Here is a 24,215-nt window from a genome sequence, read left to right on the forward strand (position 1 = left end):
GTGTTTTCCCAGGTTTACTCCGGCTGTAGATAGAGGCTTTTTTTCTCTCTTCTTTAAGAACACATTATGTATTGATTGCCATCAAGACATAAAGATTATTTTAACCAGTATAACAAAAAGTGGATCTTAATCTGACTACCGACCCCAGCTTTAAAGGAGGTGGAAAAATCCGCCACTGCTTCCAGCGACTTGGTGACCACTTTGGAGACCATAGTTAAAAAGCTTTGTCTGGATGTCAGAGACCTCCAATCAAAGTGCGAAGACAACTGCATACAAAATGATGTTACAATATACTTCTATCTCCCTCTGTTGCACACATTCAGTTTTCTCCACGGCAGAAATAATAGGAAACAAAAAGGTGAAGTAGCAAAAGACTTATAAGAAAAACAAATGTCTAATATAGCAAATAAGACTTATTGCACAGGTTCCTGTTCCATGTTACACCACAATGGTCGATAAGAACACCACAGAGTTTGTGCTTATCTCCTGCAGACTCAACAAACCTTGTGAAAATGTGTCCTTCCCTTTTTGTAACAGCTATTTTTCTGAGGTTTGATCTCAATTTTAGTATTAAATTCATTTTTACACTGATCAGCCAATCTTTATTATTCCAGGAATATTGGACAAATGGAAAAAATAATCTTATTTCTGAGCTTTTGGGACTGATCATTTCATCATACAACACTTCCTTACATTTAGATAGCTGTGTTGATGACTTGTCAGACACAAAACCCAATCACATCACTCCATTTCTTATGTTTCCACAGAGGTTTGTAGTGTATTACATCACTACTAGCTACAGGCATTTGAACAGTATTTGAGGATACATTGTCATGATACACAAAGGAAGTATGTTTTAAAACACGAGTGCTAGTCCACAAACAGCACATGGAAAAGTACCTGAAATTGATTAAACCAACGGAACATGTTTTCCGTCTAAATTCAATAGGTGGTGAGCGGACACCTTCCTTTTCCAAAATATTAGAGGTTGCTTAATAAAACATTTAAGGGCATGAACTGATTGTATCTCACTCATGGATCAGTTCTGTACAGGCTGCTCCTGTTTCAGGACAATGCAGCATGAACTGTAGGTGTGAGGTCAGCTGCAGGAGTGTGTATGATCAAATTACAATGCCCTGAGTTAAACACAAGCCTATTTGTTATCCTCTGCATTTCATCCTACATACCGTCATCCTATTAAAATAATGGCCTACGTCATTTTTTTTAAGTTTTTGGGAAAACACAAAAAACCTTACCCAAATGCAGAGCATATGCTATTTATTATCAATCAAAAAGGCCTTGACAGTGGATGACTGTTGACATAAATAGAACGTTTTGTGTCAATTATGTAACATTAAAGAATAAAGTGACTTAGGCCAATTTTAGAACATTCTAGTTTGACTTATGCAACTTTAAACCTGGCTTAAACTGCCCTTTCATCCCATAGTGCAAACTCAAAACTGAAATGACCCTGAGTTAAATTAAACAAATGTCAGGTCAATCAAATTGGTCAGGAGGCAGTTCCTTTCCTCACTTCTCCAGGTCTTCTTTTCTGGGTTTTTATTGAACTGAACCCATTTCCAACATACAGTTTGGACAACTTTTTGAAACCTGACTCTTAACTGTCCTTTAGTTCCATAAAGCAAACTGAAATGTAAATAACTCTAACCTAAATTGAACAAATGTCAGATTCTGATTCAAGAATCATGTTTAGAGCTTCTTCTGCACTACAGATTCTCTTGCTTCTTGAGGCAGCTGCCACCATGAAAGCTTGTTAATTGCACAAGTCAGACATTTTATCCTAAAGAACAAAAATGTTGACTTAGGACAAGAATAAAAAGGCCTAAGTCACCCTCTTTACACAGGCCATTGTCCTATAAGGGCATAAAGAGCATAATCCTTTCAACTAAGGATTAAGGTGATTTCACCAGAGGTGGCCAGAATCATCAAGAGATGATTTAGGCCAAAAACTCATTTTTGTCAAAAAATGACTTAGGCCATTATTTTAATAGGGTGAGGATATAAAACACATAAATGATCCAGCCTAACTGTGTTTTCGTCCTTGTTTTGTTTGTGTTGCAGGTTTGCAGTGATGGCGTGTTGCTGGGCCCTGGACCCGGAGGAAAGGCCCAAGTTCCAGCAGCTTGTTCAGTGTCTCACAGAGTTCCACGCAGCGTTGGGCGCTTACGTCTGAAAACTCACGAACTTTTTCAAGAACAGCGTTACTCTGAAGGCTGACGGACACTATTCATGAGGAATAAGCGAATGAAAATGTGCCTTATCTGATGAGAGAGCAGACTTAAGCTGATGATTTTATTTTGTACAGTACTTTTTGAGTTTTTATATAGTTGAATTACCTTTTTACAGCATAGCAGTGTAAAAGGATTCCTTGTTGAATATTGTTTCTTATGCTTTGAAAGCGTCTAGACAGTGCTCTTCTTTTGCCGAGAGGACAGAAATGGTGGAAAGAAGTCCTCGCCTGTATGGCACACCAGCATTTACGGATATTTATGTGCCATCTGTCAAAGTCAACCCTCTGAGAACTTAGTGTTACAGACAGTATTTTCTACAGTTTAAAACTTAGAGACAGTGTAAATGGTAGGTGTGTCTGGACTCTGCAGCAGAATGATTTAGGTACCAAACTGTGGATGTTACCGGACTCCCAACACAACGTTAGTTCACTCTGTTACAGTCAGCTCAAGCTTGGTACGACGAGGCCTTGTGGAAATCAGATTCATTCAGATGATCCCTGAGACCTTTATGACCGGTACACTGTTTTTTAAACACAGTGCCATGGTTCAGTGTTTCTTCTCTCTGTGGACCGGACGCTTGGACTCCACAGCTTGAACAAAATCAGCAACGCAAAGCTTCATATTCCAGAGTGAATTTTATACACTTTGATTTTTTTGAAGGCCAACTCCTTCATTCTTTTTTTATACTTTTTTTTGTATTCACTATCACAACCTACAGACTGAATGATCATTATGTTTTCATTTCATAAGCTTGATTGTTCTGCGTCAGAACACAGCCCTTCACAGGATTCCTGGACTGATTTCTGTGAGTAACCAGATCACTCTCTGTGAACACACAGAAAGCTTCCCACCGGCTCAGTCTAATCTTATTCTCTCACCTTTAACATCTTCTTGATGTCTTTATGGTCACTGCATGTTGAATTAAGGTTGTAAAGTGCTTCCCCAATTCATATCCACAAATTAAATGGGATCTTTTCAATATAATGGCTTTTTTATTTTGAAGTGTTTCGTGGGGGAGAATTCCTGATTTTTAAAACCTGAGCACTCTTTGAATTATTTTGGGGTCTAAATGACTCGTGGACACAAACAGTATTTGAGCTGTGAGACAGGCACGATGTAATCCCTGTAGGCAAAAGCTCCCAATCAATGGACATCAGTTAAAGGACATTCCAGATAGTCTGTCAGAAGTAAGGATGGAAAGAGGTTCACCACCCTGTGAGAAACTGTGAGCAAATAGTTTCAGAATACTGCTACTAAGCATAAAACAGAAAATCATTTGACAATTTCATCATCTTTAGTACATAATATCATTACAGACTCAGACAATCTGATGACATCTCTGCACAAAAGAGGCCAGGCCAAAAGAACCGTGATCAGACATGACTCTGTAGTGGATCTCACTGCATGGGCTCAAAATCACATCGTCCGTGACTGGAGTTTGTCGCTGTATCCACAAATGTGGATCCTCAAACTGTACCATGCAAACAGGGAACCATACAAACAACTACTCTGGACCTGAGCCTGTTGAAGATGGACTGAGGTGAAGTGGAAAACTGTTCTTGGTCCGATGAAACAAGATTTGACGTTCTTTTTGGAAATCTTGGACTCTGCATCCTCCGCTCTAAAGAGGAGAGGGACCTACTGCCTTGTTATCAGCACACAGTTCAAAACCAGCATCCCTGATGGTATGGGAATCATAAGTATCCGTGGCATGGGTCGCTTACACGTCTGTGAAGGCTGCTAGGTTTAGGTTAAGGTTTAGGTTTAGAAGCAACATATGCTGCCATCAAGACATTCCCTTTTTCAGGAAGACCTTACATATTTCAGCAAGACAACGCCAAACCACATTCTGCAACAGCAAGGCTCTGTAGTAGAAGAGTCTGGATGCTAACCTGGCCTGCCTGCAGTCCAGACTTGTCACGCATTAAACACATTTGGAGCATCATGAAACAAAAAATACAACAAGCTGAGCAGCTGAAATCCTGTACCAGGCAAGAATAGGACATTCCACTTTAAACTCCAGAAACTGGTCTCCTTTGCTCCCGAACGTTTACAAAGTGATGTTAAAAGAAGAAATCTACAATGGTGATCAAAATATGTTGCTGGCATCAAATTTAAAATTCATATTTTTAATAAAACCACCAAGTTTTTCAGTTTCTTCATTTGATATGCCGTCTCTGCACCGTTTTCAACCAAATAAAGGTTTTCAATTATTAAAAACACATCAGTTTCTGTTTGTGTTAACATTTTGCACAATTCCCAACTATTTTTGTGAAACTGTGGTTGTGCATTTGGCATCATTACAATATTTGTGTCATGATAACAACGAAAAATGAATAACATATCCAGGTCAGTCCTGCTGGGTAAAACTGCTGCCGTTTGTGCATGGAGTCGGGCTTTGAAGATGAAGGTGGAACAGCTAGTTTAAAGAAAATAAACACTCATTACTCTCACAAAAAGGTCTGTCTGTAGTGATCTTCCTGTTATCCTGTTCTGCTGTCATCTGAGCCTGTCAGAGGCAAAAACAAGCACTCTGTGGATTCACTTAATCAAGAGAATTTGCCCCTGAGCGTTCCAGGGCAGCAGTAACAGCCTGTTTTACAGCTACCTGTAGAAACGATCTCCTGGAGGTGTTCCAAAACTTTTTATACCTTTCAGTTATTAAGACCTTGAACTGCTAAAAATAAGACTGGTTAAAAAAAACCCTCAAACAATAGCCCTTCTCATTGTCTTCACTGCTTTCACAGTATGTTTGTTTTGCTTCCACTCTGTGTGTATGTTTAGCCTGCAGAGCTTCAAACCACAGAGATGATTTTGCTTTTTGAACACGGCCAACTCTCCATTTGTGATGGAAAAAAGAGACTCTCAGTTCAAACAATTAACACTCCAGTATCTGTATTACAAAATATGATCCCTGTGTTGGTAATACAAGAACACTGTTATGGGTTCTTACATTTCTCAGTTTCCTTGTTTTATCAAAGTTTCTTTTTGTCGTGCCTCTCTCGCTTTAAGCTGAAGTGGATGTCGCATGAATGCTGCACTTTTTCAAGATGCTGTAATGGAAAGTTATGTCAAATCTAATTTGTGCAGAAGCCCTAAATCCCTTGCATCAAAATTCCTCCTCCTGATATGTAATCAATTATATTTGTGGCAGGCATTGACTTTGGGGAAAATTCACCTTAAAACATTTTAGGATGTAGAGGAAAAAATGAATCGTCCGTTGGAATCAACACCAGGAATGTAAACTTCAAAGACGTTTGATTTAACATGTGTGGGAACAAATGTCAGTGATCTGTGATCTTACAGCAACATTTCTTTACAAAGATAGTCTCCAACATATTACACGGTGTTTAACCATGTGTCAATAATCATGTTAGTGTCAGTCAGTGTGATGTTTTGTTTCATCTTGCGCTGCAGTGCTCTTATCTCCTGAAGAAGCAGGTAAATGTAACACATTTGGAGCCACGTCGAGATGTTTCCACACGGCTGCGTTGGAGGTCGACGTCCTTTAATTGTCAGGTCTGTGTTACTTCTTCACAGTCCTTCTACAGTTTCCTCACCAGCTGCACAATAAAAGACCATAATGCAACGCAGCCACATGTTGAGTAAGTGGAAATTGTCACTTCCAGACTGTGCTGTCACAACACCGTGCGGTTTGCTGAGGACAAGTTTGAGACGCAATATCTCAAGGTGTGAGGGGGTTTCTGTGTTATCGTCTTTATTGTTATTCATGCAGTTGTTTTAGTAAACCTCTTTCTGGGAACAAGCCCTGCTCATACTCAAAGCCACAAAGATTATAAAGCAAGACAAATTGTCCCCCTTAGAGCGTCCAGCCTGGATTAAAGGCTCACCTTTGGGTCTTCCTTTTATTTAGTTTCCTGAAGCACATTTTCCTCTTTGTCTTCAGTCATTTGTGTTTATTCACCTCATATAACTCTGAAGGGACTCGTTTGGTTCTCACCTTTGATTGATCGAATCTTAATGTTATTGAGCGATAACTGAATACACACACTGGTAAATGTAAACACAGTCGTGCCAAAGATCAACCCATGTTTGTTCAACCCATGGGCCTGTCGTTAGTTATATTGAGGGTGGTTCATCCTGTTGGCTTAAATCATTGTATGACAGGAAAGGTTGCACGAGATATCATATCAGATGCTCAGTGCGTTATCAGAGCTATCATAATCCTTGTGCACTGCGCCTCAGGATGTCTCTGAAAATCAGTCACAAGCTGTTCAAGAATGTCAGTAATACTTAATGAGTTGAAGTGTCAGATTAAGTCATAATCACAGATATAATATGCTACTTAGTTTTATATTCATCAGAATGTTTAAGGGGTTCCTTACCATGAATTACTATACCCATTATATAGTGTAAAAAACATGCCCTGACAAGGAGAAGTGCAATGCTCTTGAGACAGATCAGTCATCTAAAGCAGGGGTTCCAAAACTTTTCAGCCTGTGACCCCCAAAATATAGGTGCCAAAGACTCGTGACCCCCACTGTCCCTCAAAGTGATTTAATGTGGCTTCATTTAGTTGGTCTGCAGAAAATGACCCTACCTGTATGAGCATGTGTCTGTGTTTCCTGTACCTTTATGAATTAACCTGCTGCTACTGATGCTTTTGATAATGAACTGTTCACTAACCCTAAACTTAGGAGTCATCTGACAACAAAGAAAGGCAGAAAACTCATTACACTTTCTATTTTCAAGGTTTTATTTCAGTAAAATAAAATCTGGAAGACATCTCACGACCCCCCATTTGTGTCTCGCAACCAATCCACTCTTTGGGAACCACTGATCCAAAGTGGAAACAGAAACAGCCCTTTCAGTGAAATGTTCAATCAATCAATCAATCAATCAATCAAGCTTTATTTACTGTATATAGCACCTTTCATATAAATCAAATGCAACCCAAAGAGCTTTACAGCAATAAAAAACAAGAAAGAAGCAGAAATAAAATAATGTTGAGATATATTAAAAAAGAAAAATGGATTAAAATAGAGCCCCTGAAGTCCAAAGAAAAGTTTCTTCTCCTGAGCGCACAAGATATTAACCTTTGTTCAAAATAATTATCCTGTTTGAAAAAGTTAATATCTTGTGTGGACAATATTATTAAAGCATTGGAACAAGTTATTATATTGCACGCCAGTGGTGGACAGTAACAGGGTAAATTTACTTGAGTACAGTACTTAAAGCTGCTGTGAGGAACTTTAGTTTTGTATCGATTCTGGCGCCCCCCTTGTGGACAAAGTGATACCTCTTATCTTTTGTCCTAAACATGCAAAAGTAGTGTTCTCAACAAAAGCCTCAGCCTGTTGTGTTCAACAGTCAACTTTATCAGGCAATGTGATTACTTTCCATGAAAACAGTCAAATAAAGGCTGTTTCTGAAGCAAGATGTCCATCATCTGGTCTGACACCTACCCCCCCAGGGCGGTTTCAGGCATTAAAAATGACAACAGAGAAGGTGCCAGTGTTGCTGCTGATGGACTTGTTTGCTATTGAAGGTTATAAAGAGACATCAGTATCATTTTCAGTCTGTTTCTCAGCCAGTTCAAAACTCCTCACAGGGCCTTTAAGTAAAGTACAGATACTAAAAAAATTTACTTGAGTATTATTTTTTGAGAAAACGTATTACTTTTACCTGATTACATTTCTATCAGTGCTCTAGTTACTCACCACTTTTTCTTTGAAGTCAGCTCATGAGTTTCCTTTTCTGAGATCTGATCCTAAGACAGTAAACTGTGTTTGTGTAGTTCTGTTTGTCTCCGTGGTTTAGTCGTACCTGTATATCGTGGGTCTCCACGGTTGAACGTGGAGCAAACACAGAGCAGATTTCACTATGTAACTAATGTAACATTTGTTTTGTCAAACTAAGTTGTCTGTGCTTGGAGTAACTTAGTGACTGTTTTTATTCCTTGGTATAGTTTTTAGAGATTTCAAGTAATGGTTTCTAAACAACAGAATGTACTCCTATGTATTCTTGACTGCACTCATACTTTGTGAAAAATACAATGTTTTGAAATATTTTAAAAACTACTACAACAACATATTAACCTCTGTGCACAAGATTAGAAATGTCTTCCTGAGGTCCCCTGATTTTTATATTTCTTTCAAAGATGTATCTTTGTGTGAAGTTCTTTCACTTTATCAATAAACACAGACATCCTTTATTCTTGTTGGCAGACCAGATGTCAAACTTCTGTTCTCCAGAGGGACTACGGATGAAAACTAGCTTTAAGCTAACTCTGGTACAACGCATTAAATGGTGACATTTATCTTAATTATTGTACATGGTCCCATTACAAATAAATCAGATAAATACTAAATACTTACTCTGGTATAATTACATGGATGCTACGCTGAAATGTTCATCAATATGAATACTGTCCCTTTAAATAAATAAACTGGGCTGCAGTAATAGTGTCTAATGACTGTCAAACTTGTGCATATCAACTGAGCCCATGCCCTTTGTATTTATGGAGGAAATATGATTGTCCTTCTCACGTGTCATTTTTGTCTTAATGTCAGTCTGTCTATCCTAGAGTTTGACATGCATTATAGGCTTGGAAGAGCAACATAAACACTCCTCTGTTTGCTGTTTTCAGAGTTCATTCATCATCAGTCCTCTCTCTCTCTCTCTCTCTCTCTCTCTCTCTCTCTCTCTCTCTCACTCACTCACTCTCTCTCACTGTGGGCCCACCACTCATTAGCTTGAGGGGAAACAGCCCAGTGTGCCACATACCAAAACTAATGAAGCAGAGGCCTGTGTGAGCTGCAGGAGGACACAGCGGGGCTTCAGTGAGAGGAAGGTAAAACTCAATCATTTAAAATGATGACTGTAACGTGAAATGAAGATGTTTTTGTCTCAAAATGATTCATATAATTTATTTTCAGATGATATTGAAGGAGAAAAACGAAAACAGAAGATTAACTGTGAACTGTTTCTGCAGAAATGTCAAATGTATAATATGATTAACACGTTCTTACAGGTGAGTGTTGCACAGTCAGGCTCGCGCATGACTCAGCCAATCAGCGTCTGTTCCCAATTCACAACTTTCAAAACATACGCGCGTGGGGCTGTGGGCTGAGTCCAGTTACATCAGCAGGTCATAAAACAGGAGAGCAGCTCACACTTTAAAGAACAAGCTCTGAGTCAGACCTGGAGGAGAGGACACCAGCTCCACTCATGGACATTATACCCCCCAAAGTCATCATGAGGAGACCGCGCGCGCTCTGCAGCAGCATTAAGGTAGGCATCAGTCCCTCACACACACACACACTCACACACACACACACTCATACAGAGAAAGAGAGAGCAGAGAGAGAGAGAGAGAGCAGAGGAGGCTGCATACTTACCCTACTATAAAATGTCTTGTTTTAACCTGCAGCTTGTTCCCTTGTTGTTTATGTAACTATCTGTGCTAGATTTATTTTTAGGAGATTACATAACCTTATCAGGTAATAAATCAGAAGTTACTGTGAGACAAACCTGTGGATACATTCTGTCTTATCCAGTCCTGAGTTAGTGTTGGCTCAGAGTTCTTTCACAGAGCTTCACCTTAGATCAACAAGCAGCCACAATGAGGAGGTATTTGTGCCTCGTGGCCACCTTTAAAACGTCCACTCTTGGCAGGATTTCTCTCAGACTTTAGAAAAAAATTCTACAAAGAAAACTTGAGTTGACTTGATCTAACTCAAGGAATACAAAAAACTGTTAACTTCAGTATCCTTTTTAAATGCTGGCATTTTATGATCCATCTGAAGATGAAAAAAAACTTTGTTTGTGGAAAAGATTATTCTATTTCCTAATACCTTTGATAACCTTAGTACTCAAAGGTTTTGCATGTTGATGAAATGAATCCCTGCCTTTAAATAGATTTGCATGTTTGCCTCTGACATTTTATCTGCAAAACATTAAGATAGAAATATTTTGGAAGACTTGTATAATTGTTGCATCGACAACAGCTCGAACTCTAAAAAAAAAATACAGTTTGCTGTTAGCATGCATGGAGATTAATATTACTACTGTATTAATTAGTCTGCTGTCATTTTTTATAATTTTGTCTTGTAGTTTTATGGATCACTCAGTCTAAGGTGTGAAAACAAGGTTCACATTTTTGTTTTATTTTATGTCTGTTTATCCTTTATGTTAATGTAAAAAAATGACACAGTAAAAAGGTAACAAAGAGAAAGAGCTAGTCAGTGCTCAGAGTTCAGGGCATGATGAAATTGTCTAAAAACTTTTGAGTGACCAAAAGTTGAAACTCCAAATATTGCGCTCAGTTTCCATCACTGAAGAGCAGTAAAAACAGCAGATTGTCACACTCAACAGCTTTAAACTAGTGGTTGTAAAATAAGTGAGTTTTAAATGAAATGATTGCAGCTTTAATTTTAGCTTCAGATGGATTTGATAAAGTCAGAAAGATTTATTTCCTGTCATTAAATACACCAGTGAGTCAGTTTTGTCCAGCTTCATCTCTGGCTCTGAGGGTAAACCTCCCTGTGAGCGCTGACTAAAGGCAGAAATGTTACCTCACAGTGTTCAGACGGCAGCCGTTGTACTTCACTGTAACGCAGGGATGTGAGAGAAACAGTTTGTTCCCGGGCTGTGAGTAATAATGAGGCACAACTCCACGTAGCTTGCAGCGAGAAAGCTCAGCGAGAAATGACATGTCTCTTAGTTGGTGTTGTGTGTTGTCTGTGAAGTGTGACTAATTCACCTGTATCCTGTACGTTTGGGGGAGTGAAAGACAAACAGCTTGAGCAACTCATAAATTTCCAGCTGAAGCTGTTTGCTTTATGTAGACTGTGGTGGGTCCAGGTACTGAGGATCTCCTTGTGTTTATCATTCTAAGTCTGAACTTCAGAACTCAGGGGTGTTGAAATGAAGATGTACAAATATAAGGAGGGTGGAGGTTGTAGAAATCATCCTGCAGACATCTTTCACACAACCTGCACTGCATGAAAACTCCTGAAGTTCAAAGCTGTATCTATTTAGATAAGGGGAGTATTCAGAGTTAAAGCAGCAGGTTATATCTCTCCATGTGCTTTTTTCCTCTTGTAGTGGTGAGAAATCAAAACAGAGGAGTTTCTTATTATGATATCTTAAAGCCAGAACTTACTGTTTGCCTCCCGCCCAGAAGTTTCAACCAGAGTAAGGAACTTACTCCATTCCTTTTCACTTGAGACCAAATTGCTAAGAGAGCTTTCAACAATGGCTTCACATGGAGCAATCACGTCCATCTGTCTTCTCTTGACACGAGTACATGCTGCTCAGCTCTTTGCTCTCGTATTTGCCCTTTCATCAGGACATTCTGTTTGTTTTTGTGAACTTATCAAAGCTGCACCCAGTCTGCCAACTGAGTCACTCCATTGAGTTCTCCTGAAAGGTGTCTGTGCCAATTTCCGAGCCAGGTTTTCTGCTCAGGGGCACACAATGTTTACATCCTGAGCAGTTAGAGGAGAAATGTTAGAAAGCTCTGAGCTCCCTTTTCTCTCTGCACCTGAGTGCACCTGAGTGTACATCAGCTCCTGGCTCGTGTCTGTGGCTGAATCATGACGTTAAAATCAAACTTCTCTCATATTTTCTCCTTCAGTAAAAAGCATCGACTGTTTATAAGAAGTGGATGAAAACCATAGACTGTATAGAAAAATGGACGGCACAACAGCTCTCCAGCATTGAAGACAAAACATTTAGAGCTCCCCCTACTGGCAATCAATCAAGCAGTCAATCAGACTTTATCTATAAAGCGCTTTTCATACAATGACATTGTAACTCAAAGGGCTGAACATAAAAACAACTTCAAATAGAATAAATTAAGAAAAATATCCCACCCCCAGCCCCGACCCCAAACCCACCCCACAATCCTAAGGTTAAGAACACAATATATCCAACAATAGTAATTGTTATAATAATAGTAATAATAGTAATGCTGAATGAACTGAGGAAACACTCTCATGATATCTTAATGAAGAAACACTGGAGGTAAAATAAGATGTTAAAACTCAACACAGGAAATTAAACTCACCAAAATAAAACAAATTTCTAAGATAATAAAACACTCAAATATTAAACCATTAAAAGAAAACAAGATGCTATATTAAAAAATAAAATAAATAAGTACACAAATAAATAAAATAGAATAAAAGTTACTAAAATTTAAACTGGATAATAAATTAATAAATAAATTAGTAATTAATTAATTAATTAATTAATTAATTAATTAATTAATAAAGAAATAAAGAAATAAACTGTTCTAAGAATGAAACTCAGTTAAAAGTGAGACTAATAAGGTCGGTCTTGAGTTTGCTTTTAAAGCTAGCTGCAGTAGAGGTAATGGAGCCCGGCTCCTCCATGTTAACAGATGGGACTAACTCAAAATAAACGTCAAACATTCCTCAGACATGCTTCTTATGTGTTTAATTCTTATCATGCTGATTTATATCCAAGTGTTCATTTTCCTGAGCAGTTTAGTAGTAGTAGTTGATGTTGTCATGATGAACTCTTTGTTAACACATGCAGCTCCTGCAGCAGAGTAGAGGACTAACCATGAGAGAAAACATAATGAACACTAACGCAAGAGTCATTGGACTTCCTCCATCATCGTGTCTGCTTCAGACCGACACAGTAATCTGTTCTGCTGTGAGCAGTTCCACCCACCTGATCTTTGCTGTTTCAGCGATAAGTTATATTTGTGTTTCAGTCGGGGAAAGGGATGTGATATCAATCCTGCCGCTCCATCAGTTCCTCCTCGCACAGACTGACAGATCAAGGCTGATTCTTACTCCTAAATACGTCACCAGCGCAATATGTCAGCGCCAATCCAGATTATATTTTGGCTCAGGTTTTTTTTACAGTGAGAGGAGATGAAGTCATGTTGTCTATATTTGTTTACAGTTGATATAACTGTGGATGTGAAAGGTGACGTTAATGTTTAAGTGTTTAAAACCTGCTTTCTGTCTAATGGCCAGTGTTAGATTACACCTGTCTTGGAAAAGAAATCACTTGGTATGTAGGCTAATTAAAAAGCTGTCCTTCTTTCACTTGATTTATTACCACATAATCTGTATTTATTGGCTCAGCATAAAGCTGCAGAATCTATAATTGCATGAGTGTCAGGGCCGCAACCGATGACTCTTTAAGTAGTGGACTAGTCATCAGTTATTGAAACGATGACTCTTGAATTGCACAATTACTCAACGGCTCTCATTTAGCAATCATCTTTTCACTGTAACACTAACCTTTAAAACACAAAGGCATTACAAATCTTAATTCAATGCACTGATGTTGCATTTTCAAATTTCACCACCATTTTGCTTGCTACTTCTCAGTTGCTGTTTAGCATGCACAACTCTCAGAGGAGTCAGTAAGGATGTGAGATGGCTCACTCCTCAGTAACTCAGCTCTGGAAAACAACATTACGCTGTCTTACACATGATGATGTAACCAGCTAATTATCAAGACTTAAACTTGTCAGCAGTTAATTTAATCACAAGTTTTTGCCTGTGGTGTTGTTGGCTCATCTTGCACCCTGAGGTAGTGTTCTGGTTTTCCTTTGCTTCGCTGTGTTTGCAGGAAAACTGTTCATTTTAAGAGCATAAAGGCAAAAGTACAATTTCAGTGTATTACAGTGCCGTTTGAAAAACCATTGGAGGTCATGATGGCTGCCATGCATCCGCAGCTTTGGTTTGGTGTGTCAGCTGTGCACGTCCTTAATAATGTAAGGGACGTGGACGTGAGGTGCTTTAGGTGTATAAACAGCAGGGGAAGTGTAGAGGCAGAGCGATGTGACAAAGTTAGAAGCACGAGCAACACATATCACTCATTCTCCCGTTGGTCCTGATTTAGTGGCCAAGCTAAACTGGAAACCTGAAAATCATTGTGACTGTTGCCCCAGATACATTTTTCTAATGCATTCATGGTCTTAATCCCTACCTTCAAGTCTTTTTCAAATCAGCATGATGATCATTTAATTACTGTGCTACTCAGAATCAAACAGACAATAGAGCAGGGAATGGTTTTGGGCGTTGCTACTGTGTGATTGTCAGGGTGCTACCGTGTGCTAATCCTCCAGAAATGTCCAGAAGAAGCTGCATCCACTTCTAACATATACCGTCAAAGGTGCAAGGCTAGAGACAGCAGCTGGTTAGTTTAACACTAATGCTTAAAGATATAGAAAAAAACAGAAGCCTACCTCTCTCCAGTCATAACAAAAAACATCTACTAACACCTCTTGACCTCTTTAAGTTAACATGTTATATCTTATTATTTAATGCTTAGGAAAAATTAAGTGTGAGAATAAGTCTGTCACGATTTATGTGCCAAATATAGAAAATAACTGCTCCTAGGTCACATATATTTTTGTTAAAATAACACACTTTGTCTTTAAAAAAATGACAATTTATATATTTATTGTATTTTATTCTGATTGTTAAAATAAAAGGGTAGAGTATATGTTAGTGTGAGCTTCAGAGTTGCTACTAGTTTTGTTTTTTATCAAATTTGGAAAAGTTTTCAGTCTTTAAGCTGAGCTGACAGTCTATGCATGAACATACTTTTAATCTTGCTATGTAATGTTCATAAATACAGTTAAAAGCATGATTTCAAAAACATTAAACTCATATTTTGATATGAGAAAACGGCTCTTTGTGATACTATTTTGAAGCCGGACTTGTTTCGATTTGTTTCACAATGAAGGGAGTGATTCTGTGTTCAGTTCCTTTTAAGTATCCTGTGAGACCTCAGACCAGTTTCAAGGTCAGAGTTTCCTTAGCAAAGAAGAAAAAGAGAACAGTGTCATTCTGTCACAGCAGCACGCGTCCCTGAAATAAAAGCATTTCAAACTGAAGAGTGGATATCCCTCGATTCTTCCCCTCACAGCAGGGTTGAAGGCTGGGACAATAACGTCCACACAGACTGAGCTGAGCCAGTTTTAAAAAAGATAAATATACCTGATCAAAGTCTGCATAGTGAGCATGGTACTGCAGTCCCCTCTTACCACAAATATAATACTCTATGACTATTTTAACCAAGCTTTAAAATTGTGCAAAAATTTCCAAACTGAGAAAAACTGACTTGCTGCGTTCAATCTTTAAAGGCACAGTGAGGAGTTTTCATGTTGCGTTGATTCTTGTGATCCTTCTGAATCATTTAAATAGTGTTCTCTGGGATAAGACTGCATTTCCTATGAGCACCTTCACCCACTGTGGTAAAGATGTGGCTCTTCCTAAAGTGTGCATTTGTTGAGAAATGGAATGAATGAAAAACAGATCTTTTAATCCAACTTTTCTTTGTTCAAGACAACTTTTATGAGGATGCAGAGTGATGAGGTCATGTGTAGATTTGTAGCTACATCATATTATGAACTGTAACGTAACAACTGAACTTTGTAAACTCTGATTTATTACCGCTCGTTAGCTTACAGAAGATGAGCAGACATACCAGTTTAAATCGTTAGTCCTCAGAAAGCAGTGAAGCATTCACACACCGACATAAACATTAAATCCTGTTCATAGACGTTTAGCTCTTTTAGCTAGCAGAGTCCTGGTCGTAGAGTTTCTCCGTCTGAAACTTCAACAGAACACGTACGTCTGTTTGATAATCCTGCTCCAGTATCAGACATGAGGACTAAACATTATGTCAAAAGAATCTGGACTGACCAAACTTTACCAGCAGAGCTCTAAACAGAGACACTTCAGGGTGAGTGCAGAATATTCAGTGTAAAGAAAATCACCAATCATGTTGCTGATAGTCTCACTTTGCTATGTAGGTCATGAAGAGACATTAGAGTAAGAGTGAGACTATTTCAAAATCAGTCATCCTTTAATATTGTTTGAGTGCAGGAAGTAAAGCAGTCTTTGCCTGAAGTGAAATTCCTCACTTGGATTAAGTGTTATCAAAACGATGATGTGTTTCTATGAAAGCCTGAAACATGATAATTACATCAAGCATTATCTACATCCTTGTAATAAGACTAAATATGTGACTCTGTCAAATACTAAAGTGGATTTTAATGAAACACTCATGAAGCGCTGACTTTTTGTTTACTCTAAACCTTAAACAAAGAAGCTCTTTACCTGCCAGCAAATGTCGAAATCGTTGAGATAATTGAGCCCATTTGATACAAGACGAGGATGAAATATCAGAAACGGTGTCAAAGCCTCTATTGTGCGCGCTAACAGCCCATAAAGCCAAGCTTTAATAGGAGAATTAACTGTTCTGAGACAGACGCAAACTTTATTCTCCTTCAGCCGACCTGGCAGCCGGTAAACAAACTGAAAGCTTGGATTTATCTCTGTTTTCTTAGCAAATTCACTCCTAATCTCAGCGCCTATCTTCAGCGTCATTCCTTCATACACGGCCCCCCAAGCAAATACAATCCTGTACAGAGAGTCCTACAAGTGTTCATGAACGCCTCACAGCAGGCGAGGGACTCGTCCAGATCTCCGGGAGCACGTCCAGTGTGACTTCGATATTTCCACATCTCTCGATGTGAACAGAAAACTCCACAAGCAGAAATCATGCAGTTTGAGACATACACACACATTATCACTCTGAGCTGTGGAATTGGCCGACATTAATTCCAAAATCAGTGAATCACATATTTTATTACTCTCCGGAGCCAAGCTGTTACTTTTTAAGAAAAATGGATGAAGTTGTGCTCTGCAATATGAAACCTTTGTTTATCTGGTTGTTTTAAACTTTCACCAAAACACTGAAACTAGAAGTTTAAAGAAACAAGGGGCATATATTCAAGAGAATCTGTCCAGTGAAACTTCACCTTGCACTTCTTTCAGCTCTTTACTGCTTTTGGCTTATTGTTTTGATTTTTGGCCAACAGCATTAATGCTCTGGTTCACTCGTATGGCTCTGATAGCATTGTTTCCAGCAGCAAGATGCAGCTGCTTCCAATCTCAAAGATCAAAATAACAACCTGCTCATCACAGAGCAGCAGGCAGAACAAGTGAGCAGCCAGCGGCTACAGAAAGTCCAGCTTTTACTAAAGGTAAAGCTAAAGAGGAAGTTACTTCTTGCAGGAAGGAGATACACAATCAACAGGGTAGCATCCAATTGGTGCTAATGATACTACAAGTCTTTGGTTCACTGGATGCCTGCAGCCAAACCAAGATGAATGTTTACAGAGCATGCATCCTCACTTTGGGGTCATGCATCTGTGCAGTTAGATTATTTTAAATGTGCTGCACCCTGCTCTGTTCTCTTAGTATTTTACTGCATTTTTGTCCTTTGCCCGTCACATCTCAGTCTTATCAGACTTTATCAATCAGACTTTATTTATAAAGCGCTTTTCATACAATGACATTGTAACACAAAGTGCTGTACAAGAAAAACAACTTAAAATAGAATACATTAAGAAAAAGATCCCAGCCCCAGCCCCAGCCCCGACCCCAAACCCACCCCACAACCCTAAGGTTAGCAATACAATATGCAACAAAAGTAATAAAAACAATAAAAATAAAATAAATAAATAAATAATAAATAAAAAAATCTAAATAATATGCTGAACAAACTGAGGAAACGCTCTCATGTTATCTTAATGAGGAAACACTGGAGGTAAAATAAGATGTTAAAACTCAAAACAGGAAATTAAAATCACCAAAGTAAAATACACTTCTAAGATAATAAAAGACTAAAATATTAAACCATTAAAAGAAAATAAGATGCAAGACTTAAAATAAATAAATAAGTAAATAAATAAATAAAGTAGAATAAAAGTGACTACATTTGAAATAGATAATAAATAAATAAATAGATAAAACTGTTAAGAATAAAAATAAAACTTATATTGGTTATCCTGTGATGCCCACCCCTACAATTCATATGTCAGTGTTGTTTGAAGCTCCTGTGAGGGGCTTCTGGTTTTGGCGTGGACAGCATTAAATCTTTTTTTTGTCTTTTTATGCACACAAAAATGATCATCCTGCTTTCCTATAACACCTGAATGCATCACATATCGAGAGTCTTTGTTGCTCAAAATGTCAGAAAGTGCTACCATAGACTGTATAAATAATGGACGTAGTACCCGTGACGTTACCCATCTGTTTCTGAAGTGTTGTTTTGAGGCCAATCAGCGGCGGCAGCCATATTGCTTCTGTCGAGCCAGTGTGAAGTAAAGAGGCGGGCTTTAAGCCTCCGAGCCAACAGCTACAGTGTTCCCACAGTCAGCTGTGCCTCTCATTGGAAGACTAGTAATCTAAATATCTTTTATAATGCCGCATTATGAAAAAATTCACCCCCCTCACAATGTGAGCCAATAAAGAAATGAGCTATCTATACTACACTCGTTTTTTTGAACCAGGCTGTAAACATGTTTATTTCTGCTGTAAAGATCAGCTTCTTTGAATGGGTGTGTATGTGGTTTCAGGTACTTCCGGAGCCAGCCTCAAGCCGATCCTCGATGAACTGCAGTTTTTAACACTTCCACATTGGACTCATATTTTTAGACTGGAGGTTGCCATGTCAAATAAATATACAGTATATAAATACTTATGCTAATTCTACTGCTTAATTTTGTAGGTCATTAAATGCCTCAAATTGAAATCCTCACAGAAGCTTCAAGTTACCAAGAGTTCTTTAAATGCAAAAACTCTACTTGAATTCGTCCTCTCACCTCAGTCAGTTTCTTTTGTTTTCAACATGAACACAAAACTCTTTCAAATGTTGTGTCATATCTTCAATTTTGTAGGACCAGCAGAGTCCAGTCCACAGTATTTTGTGTTGTGAGTTCGTGAAGCAGTTGTTTGCTCTCTCCACCTTCTTCCCTTCAGTTCGCTGCACATCATTTCATCTCTTCCAGCTTCAGATTCAAACTCTGCTGGGTGAACGTAATGTCAGTTTGACGTCAGCGCTGCAAACACTGAAAAACTGTCTTTAACTCAAATCCTCCGGTACTTCTCTGAGTCTCCACATATGAGATGACAGTGTGGTTCCTCTAAAATCAGGAACACTTTGTGCGTCTCAGGAGGATATGGTTTTTAACCTTTGGAAGAATTGCTCTGCTGCTGAGAGTGTAACCAAGTGTCAGATCAGATGAAAGTGCCCCAAAGTACAGCTGACATTTATGACTGAGGCAAATTTAGATGAATCACCTTTTTAAAGCATATATCAGAGAAAGAGGACATTTGAAAAGTGTATTCATGCTTCACATGGATAGGGGTACATAGAAGCATGCATTTCAGTGCTTTTCTCACTCAGTAACAGTATTTTGCAGATTTTTATTTCTGTCCTGCTTCTTAGTTTCTTTTCATGCTTGAATCTCTGTTTTGTCAACTGAAGCCCTTGTTCTCTCTGTGTCCACCTGTTCAGCTGTTCGTCCTGTGCCACGGCCTCCTGCAGTTCTCTCAGTTGCTCTACAGCGCTTACTTCAAGAGCACCATCACCACAATCGAGAGACGCTACGGCCTCAGCAGCTACTCCTCAGGAACCATTTCCTCTCTGAACGAGGTAGGAGCCAACAAAAACATATCCTCACAGTGATGGATTTATTTCAAGGATATCCATGACAAAGGAGGAATCAGAGAACAAGCAACATATCACAATCACACTTCCTGACAACCTGGGCCTGGCTCGAGTATTTTGAAACTGTTTTATCACAGAAACAAAGGGTCAGGAATGAAACAAGAATGTGCCGTACGTGCTCGTTGAGGAAGAGGTCGGATCTTTTGGCTCAGCTGGGATTTAAACAGAACATAGATAACAACCTAGATACAAATATTTTCCGCCTTCTATCATGCAGGGAGAGGGGACACGAGGAGATCATAAATGCACTGTGTTCACTTTTGCTACCTGTTGGTGAGCTACATTCTTTGCAGCACAGATTCTCATAAGATTTAGCAGTTAAACTCTGATTTACAAGATCTGATGTGATGTTTTGTCTTATATGGAAACAGGACACTGATACTTGAAAGCCTGATAATGTCAGTGTGGTTGTTTCTTTCAAGTAAGGATCATGTTCAGTCACAAATTAGTTTCAATTCAGTATGCTTCTGGGAAGTCTTGGTTTGGTGCTATTTTGGCACAGTAAGGGAAGCAAACGACGCATAACATTTCTTGTATCAGGAATTAAAAGAACTTCAGGTTCACTTCAGGTTTTTAGGCCTGCTTAGGTTTCTTTATCAAAACATTTCAAGTGAATCATGTTAAAAAAAGAATAAAAATACGAGTAAATATTTGAACCAAAATCGTCACGTATTGCAAAAATATCAGTGCTGAGTTTATTACTTTGTTTAGCTGCAGCTTCTCTCTCTCATACTCCTCTGCAGCCTGCATGTCGAGCTGACACATACGAACATGCACACAAACACTAGAACAGGAAAGCCATGTGCCATCGTTCACTACACTGGACGCCAGCGACTCTGCTGAAACCGGGTTTTCAGGATGAAGACTTTACGACAGGGTACTAACCATAGACTGTATTAATAATGAACGTAGTATCCCTGATGTCACCCATCTTCTGGTGTTTCTGCAGCCAGCCTCAAGCGAACGCTCGATGAACTGCAGTTTATAACAGGTTGCCGCTTGGTACTGACTAGAGGCCAGTCTTACTAATGTTTTCTGTGGCCCAATTAGAGGCTTGTATGTTTTCATGACAGATGACACATTTTACACTCAATGAATTCTCCACACACACCGTTGATCTCAGGGAAACCACAGTTGGAGATCACAGGTAAAAAAAAGTAGAACTCAGTATGTTTTGAGGTGATCTGTTAAGAAAGTCACTGTCATGAAACTTCTGTTTTAGTAGCCTGCAAGCGGCAACCTCCAGTCTCAAACTATGAAGCCAATGCGGAAGTGTTATCAACTGCAGTTCATCGAGTGTCCACTAGAGGCTGGCTGCAGAAATACCAGAAACCACATACACACCCATTCAAAGAAGACGATCTTTACAACATTAATAAACATGTTTACAGCCTGGTTCAAAAAACAGCTTGGCCCTGCAAAGCTGATCGCTCTATCGGCACACACTGTACGGGGGGTGAATTTTTTCTAACGTGACGGTTCAGAAGATATTAAAGGTGACATATCACGCTTTTTTCATCAATATATATTGGTCTAAGAGGTCCCCAAAACATGTCTTTAAAGTTTATGCTCAAAAAAACACTTTGAAATCAGATTTTGGCATGCCTGAAAAGTCCTCTTCTTCAGTCCTCCTCAGAACACTCTGTTTTCCCTCTGACCACGCCCCCTCAGAAAGTGGATGTGCCTCGGCTCTCCAGCACGTTGATCTAATGTTTACATGTTGGCTGAATATACACGGCTGCTCAGAGATCGCGTTACTTCAACCCTCTGAATCTGATCCAGAATCTGATCCTGACGGAGAGGCGCCTGTAGCAGGACCTTTCTGAAGGATTGGTCATAGATTTAGTGTTTCTTGTTGTTTTATTTATCAGTATGTAGACGTGTGTCTTGGTACACAGCTACGAACATGTAGCTATGTGGCTATGCTAACTAGCGCTAGCACTTATCCATGATAAATAAAAATCATCCACTAGATCTTCAAATCTGCAGACGTGGGGAGTAAAACCGACCTCTGCCAGAAAGGCAGCAGGACCTTTTCTGAAGGATTGGTCACAGATTTAGTGTTTCTTGTTGTTTTATTTGTCAGTATGTCGACGTGTGTCTTGGTACACAGCTACAGCTACAGCTATGAACATGTAGCTATGTGGCTATGCTAATTAGCGCTAGCACTTATCCATGACAGATAAAAATCATCCACTAGATCTTCAAATCTGCAGACGTGGGGAGTAAAACCGACCTTTGTGTTTATTAAGACAGCCTACAACTAGCATGCCTCCCTCCTAAGCTCCTTGTTAGCACACATGTGTGCAGGTAATGAAAAACGGAGGAGGGATTCAGTATTATTTTATACAGTCTATGGGCTGAACAAGCTCCGAGCTCTGACTCTGTGACAGACCGGATATTGTTGTTACGTAACAAAAACACTGAAGTCTGAAACGGCTCGTTTTAGACACATTTACAGAAAGGTGGAGAAATCAGAACAGGGGCAGAATGGATTTTTTTCATTCTCGGGGGGTTTGTAGACATGCCAGGGACACATATTTCAGGTAGAGAACCATTAAAAAGTCAATTTTGCATTATATGTCACCTTTAAGATTCCGAGTTTTTGCCCAAATAAGGACATGACTGACGTGACTCTTGGTCGGGAACACATAGCTGTTGGCTAGGAGGCTCACACTATGTCACACTCTGCCTGGTTGAGTTCCACATTCCCAATATGGCTCTCGCCGTCGATTGGCTTCAAAACAGCGCTCAGGAACAGATGGGTGATGTCACGGATACTACGTCCATATTTTATACAGTCTATGGTAGCCTACAAGAAGAGCTATGCATGCTGTGTGTTTGTGGTGCGCTCCCCTGTGGGGATTTGACCGAACCAAAAGTAAAAGGGTTCAGTTCTTAGCTATACCTTTACACCTCTAATAGTGAGTGAGTGGATGGTAATGCAAATAGCCACTTCACTGAGGGGTCTTGTCTCACCCTGTTTGGATTCTAGTTTGCATAACCACCAGTGCAAAATATTGATTTGAAGGTGATTTCACTGATTCAAAAATGTGATCATCCACCAGCTGAAAAAAGTCTCTCTGGTTCCACAACGATGTTTCCTGGGCAGATATTTCTCACAAGAGTTAGCGAAGAACTAATAGAGTAACAAGCTGATGTTAATTCACTTAATCATTCAATTTTTGCCATTTTTTTCTAAACTGAAAAAGTATTTCAGTCAGACAACTCCTTTGTGATGATGTGAAATATTCATTGAAGCAGGGGAACATTGTTGGTAATTGGCGTCAAGGCTCAAACCGTATCATTCCTTGTAGTTTAATATCTCATGCATCAATTTAAAGAGTGATTAGATGGTATCTTAAACCAGGGATTCACAAAGTGTGGGTTGGGACCCCCTGGGGGGTCGCAAGACACATATGGGGGGTCGTGAGATGTCTTTCAGAAGGTTTTTTTTTAAGTTATCTAAAAATATTTATTATAATTATTAATATCTTTTGTTTATTTACCTTGTCTTCTTATGTTTGTCTTCCTTTTAATATGTACTGTTAATTATTATTATTTGTTTATTATTATTATATTGTATTTTTTGTATTTATTCATTTTTTCTTCTCTTTGTTGGTTTGGTGTTACTTATATATAATTTGTTAACTTGTGGTGGACAAAGAAATACTAAAAAAATGCAATAAAAAAAGTTGAATGACAAAAGTTATCTAAAAAAGTATCAACAAAAATAGTAGCTAACCTTGAAATAAAACCTTGAAAATATAAAGTGTAATGAGTTTTCTGCCTTTCTTTGTTGCCAGATGACTCCTAAGTTTAGGGTTAGTGAGCAGCAGGTTAATTCATAACAGCACAGGAAACACAGACACATGCTCACACAGGTAGGGTCATTTTCTGCAGACCAGCTAAATGAAGCCACATTAAATCACTTTGAGGGACAGTGGGGGTCGCAAGTCTTTGGCACCTACATTTTAGGGATCACCGGCTGAAAAGTTTGGGAACCCCTGTCTTAAACCCGCTGTAGTTGGACTCTTGAGGTAGATGCTGGGGAGGTGGTGGGGCTGAAACTTTAATCAGCAGGGGTGATGACAGAGCAGAGGGAGGGACCCGAAACCTGCCAGTTCAAATAAACCACCTTATTGGGAGGGTATGTTTGTCAGGTGAATGAGAGAATGACGCATGTAAATTGTGAAATTAGTGCAGCTGATTGTTGGTTGCCTGCCTGAAGTTGCTTGCAGGCGTCACTCCATGAATCACCATAAACAGGGAGTGGACACTGAAACCCGACTTTGGCAGCTACTTGTCAATCACAGGTAGCTGCATATGATATATTATTCTCTATGATCTTCAAACAAGACAACAATTCACAAAATAACTAACATGTTGCAGGTATGAAGACTTGAAACTAGCAGAAGAGAA

The 24,215-nt window shown here is 39.1% G+C and overlaps 2 protein-coding genes across 6 annotated transcripts in view; both read left to right on the forward strand.

The window, feature by feature from the left end:
• Nucleotides 1–3,233, forward strand: part of ryk (receptor like tyrosine kinase) — a 79,550-nt gene extending 76,317 nt beyond the window's left edge. For 4 of the 5 annotated variants that reach the window (XM_034707887.1, XM_034707895.1, XM_034707869.1 and 1 more), the window contains exon 16: nt 2,083–3,233. In XM_034707887.1, coding sequence (XP_034563778.1) covers nt 2,083–2,194 — 112 coding nt within the window. In that variant the 3' untranslated portion in view covers nt 2,195–3,233. The remainder of the gene's footprint in view (nt 1–2,082) is intronic. The other variant, XM_034707904.1, reaches the window with a different exon arrangement.
• A 5,732-nt stretch (nt 3,234–8,965) lies between these two features.
• The window catches only part of slco2a1 (solute carrier organic anion transporter family, member 2A1), a 34,492-nt gene continuing 19,242 nt past the window's right edge, over nt 8,966–24,215 (forward strand). Inside the window, exons 1-3 of the mRNA XM_034701169.1 lie at nt 8,966–9,066; nt 9,247–9,506; nt 19,581–19,718. Of these exons, the coding sequence (XP_034557060.1) occupies nt 9,444–9,506; nt 19,581–19,718 (201 nt within the window). The 5' untranslated portion in view covers nt 8,966–9,066; nt 9,247–9,443. The remainder of the gene's footprint in view (nt 9,067–9,246; nt 9,507–19,580; nt 19,719–24,215) is intronic.

This window comes from Notolabrus celidotus, chromosome 2 (genome assembly GCF_009762535.1).
Source record: "Notolabrus celidotus isolate fNotCel1 chromosome 2, fNotCel1.pri, whole genome shotgun sequence".
NCBI lineage: Eukaryota > Metazoa > Chordata > Actinopteri > Labriformes > Labridae > Notolabrus > Notolabrus celidotus.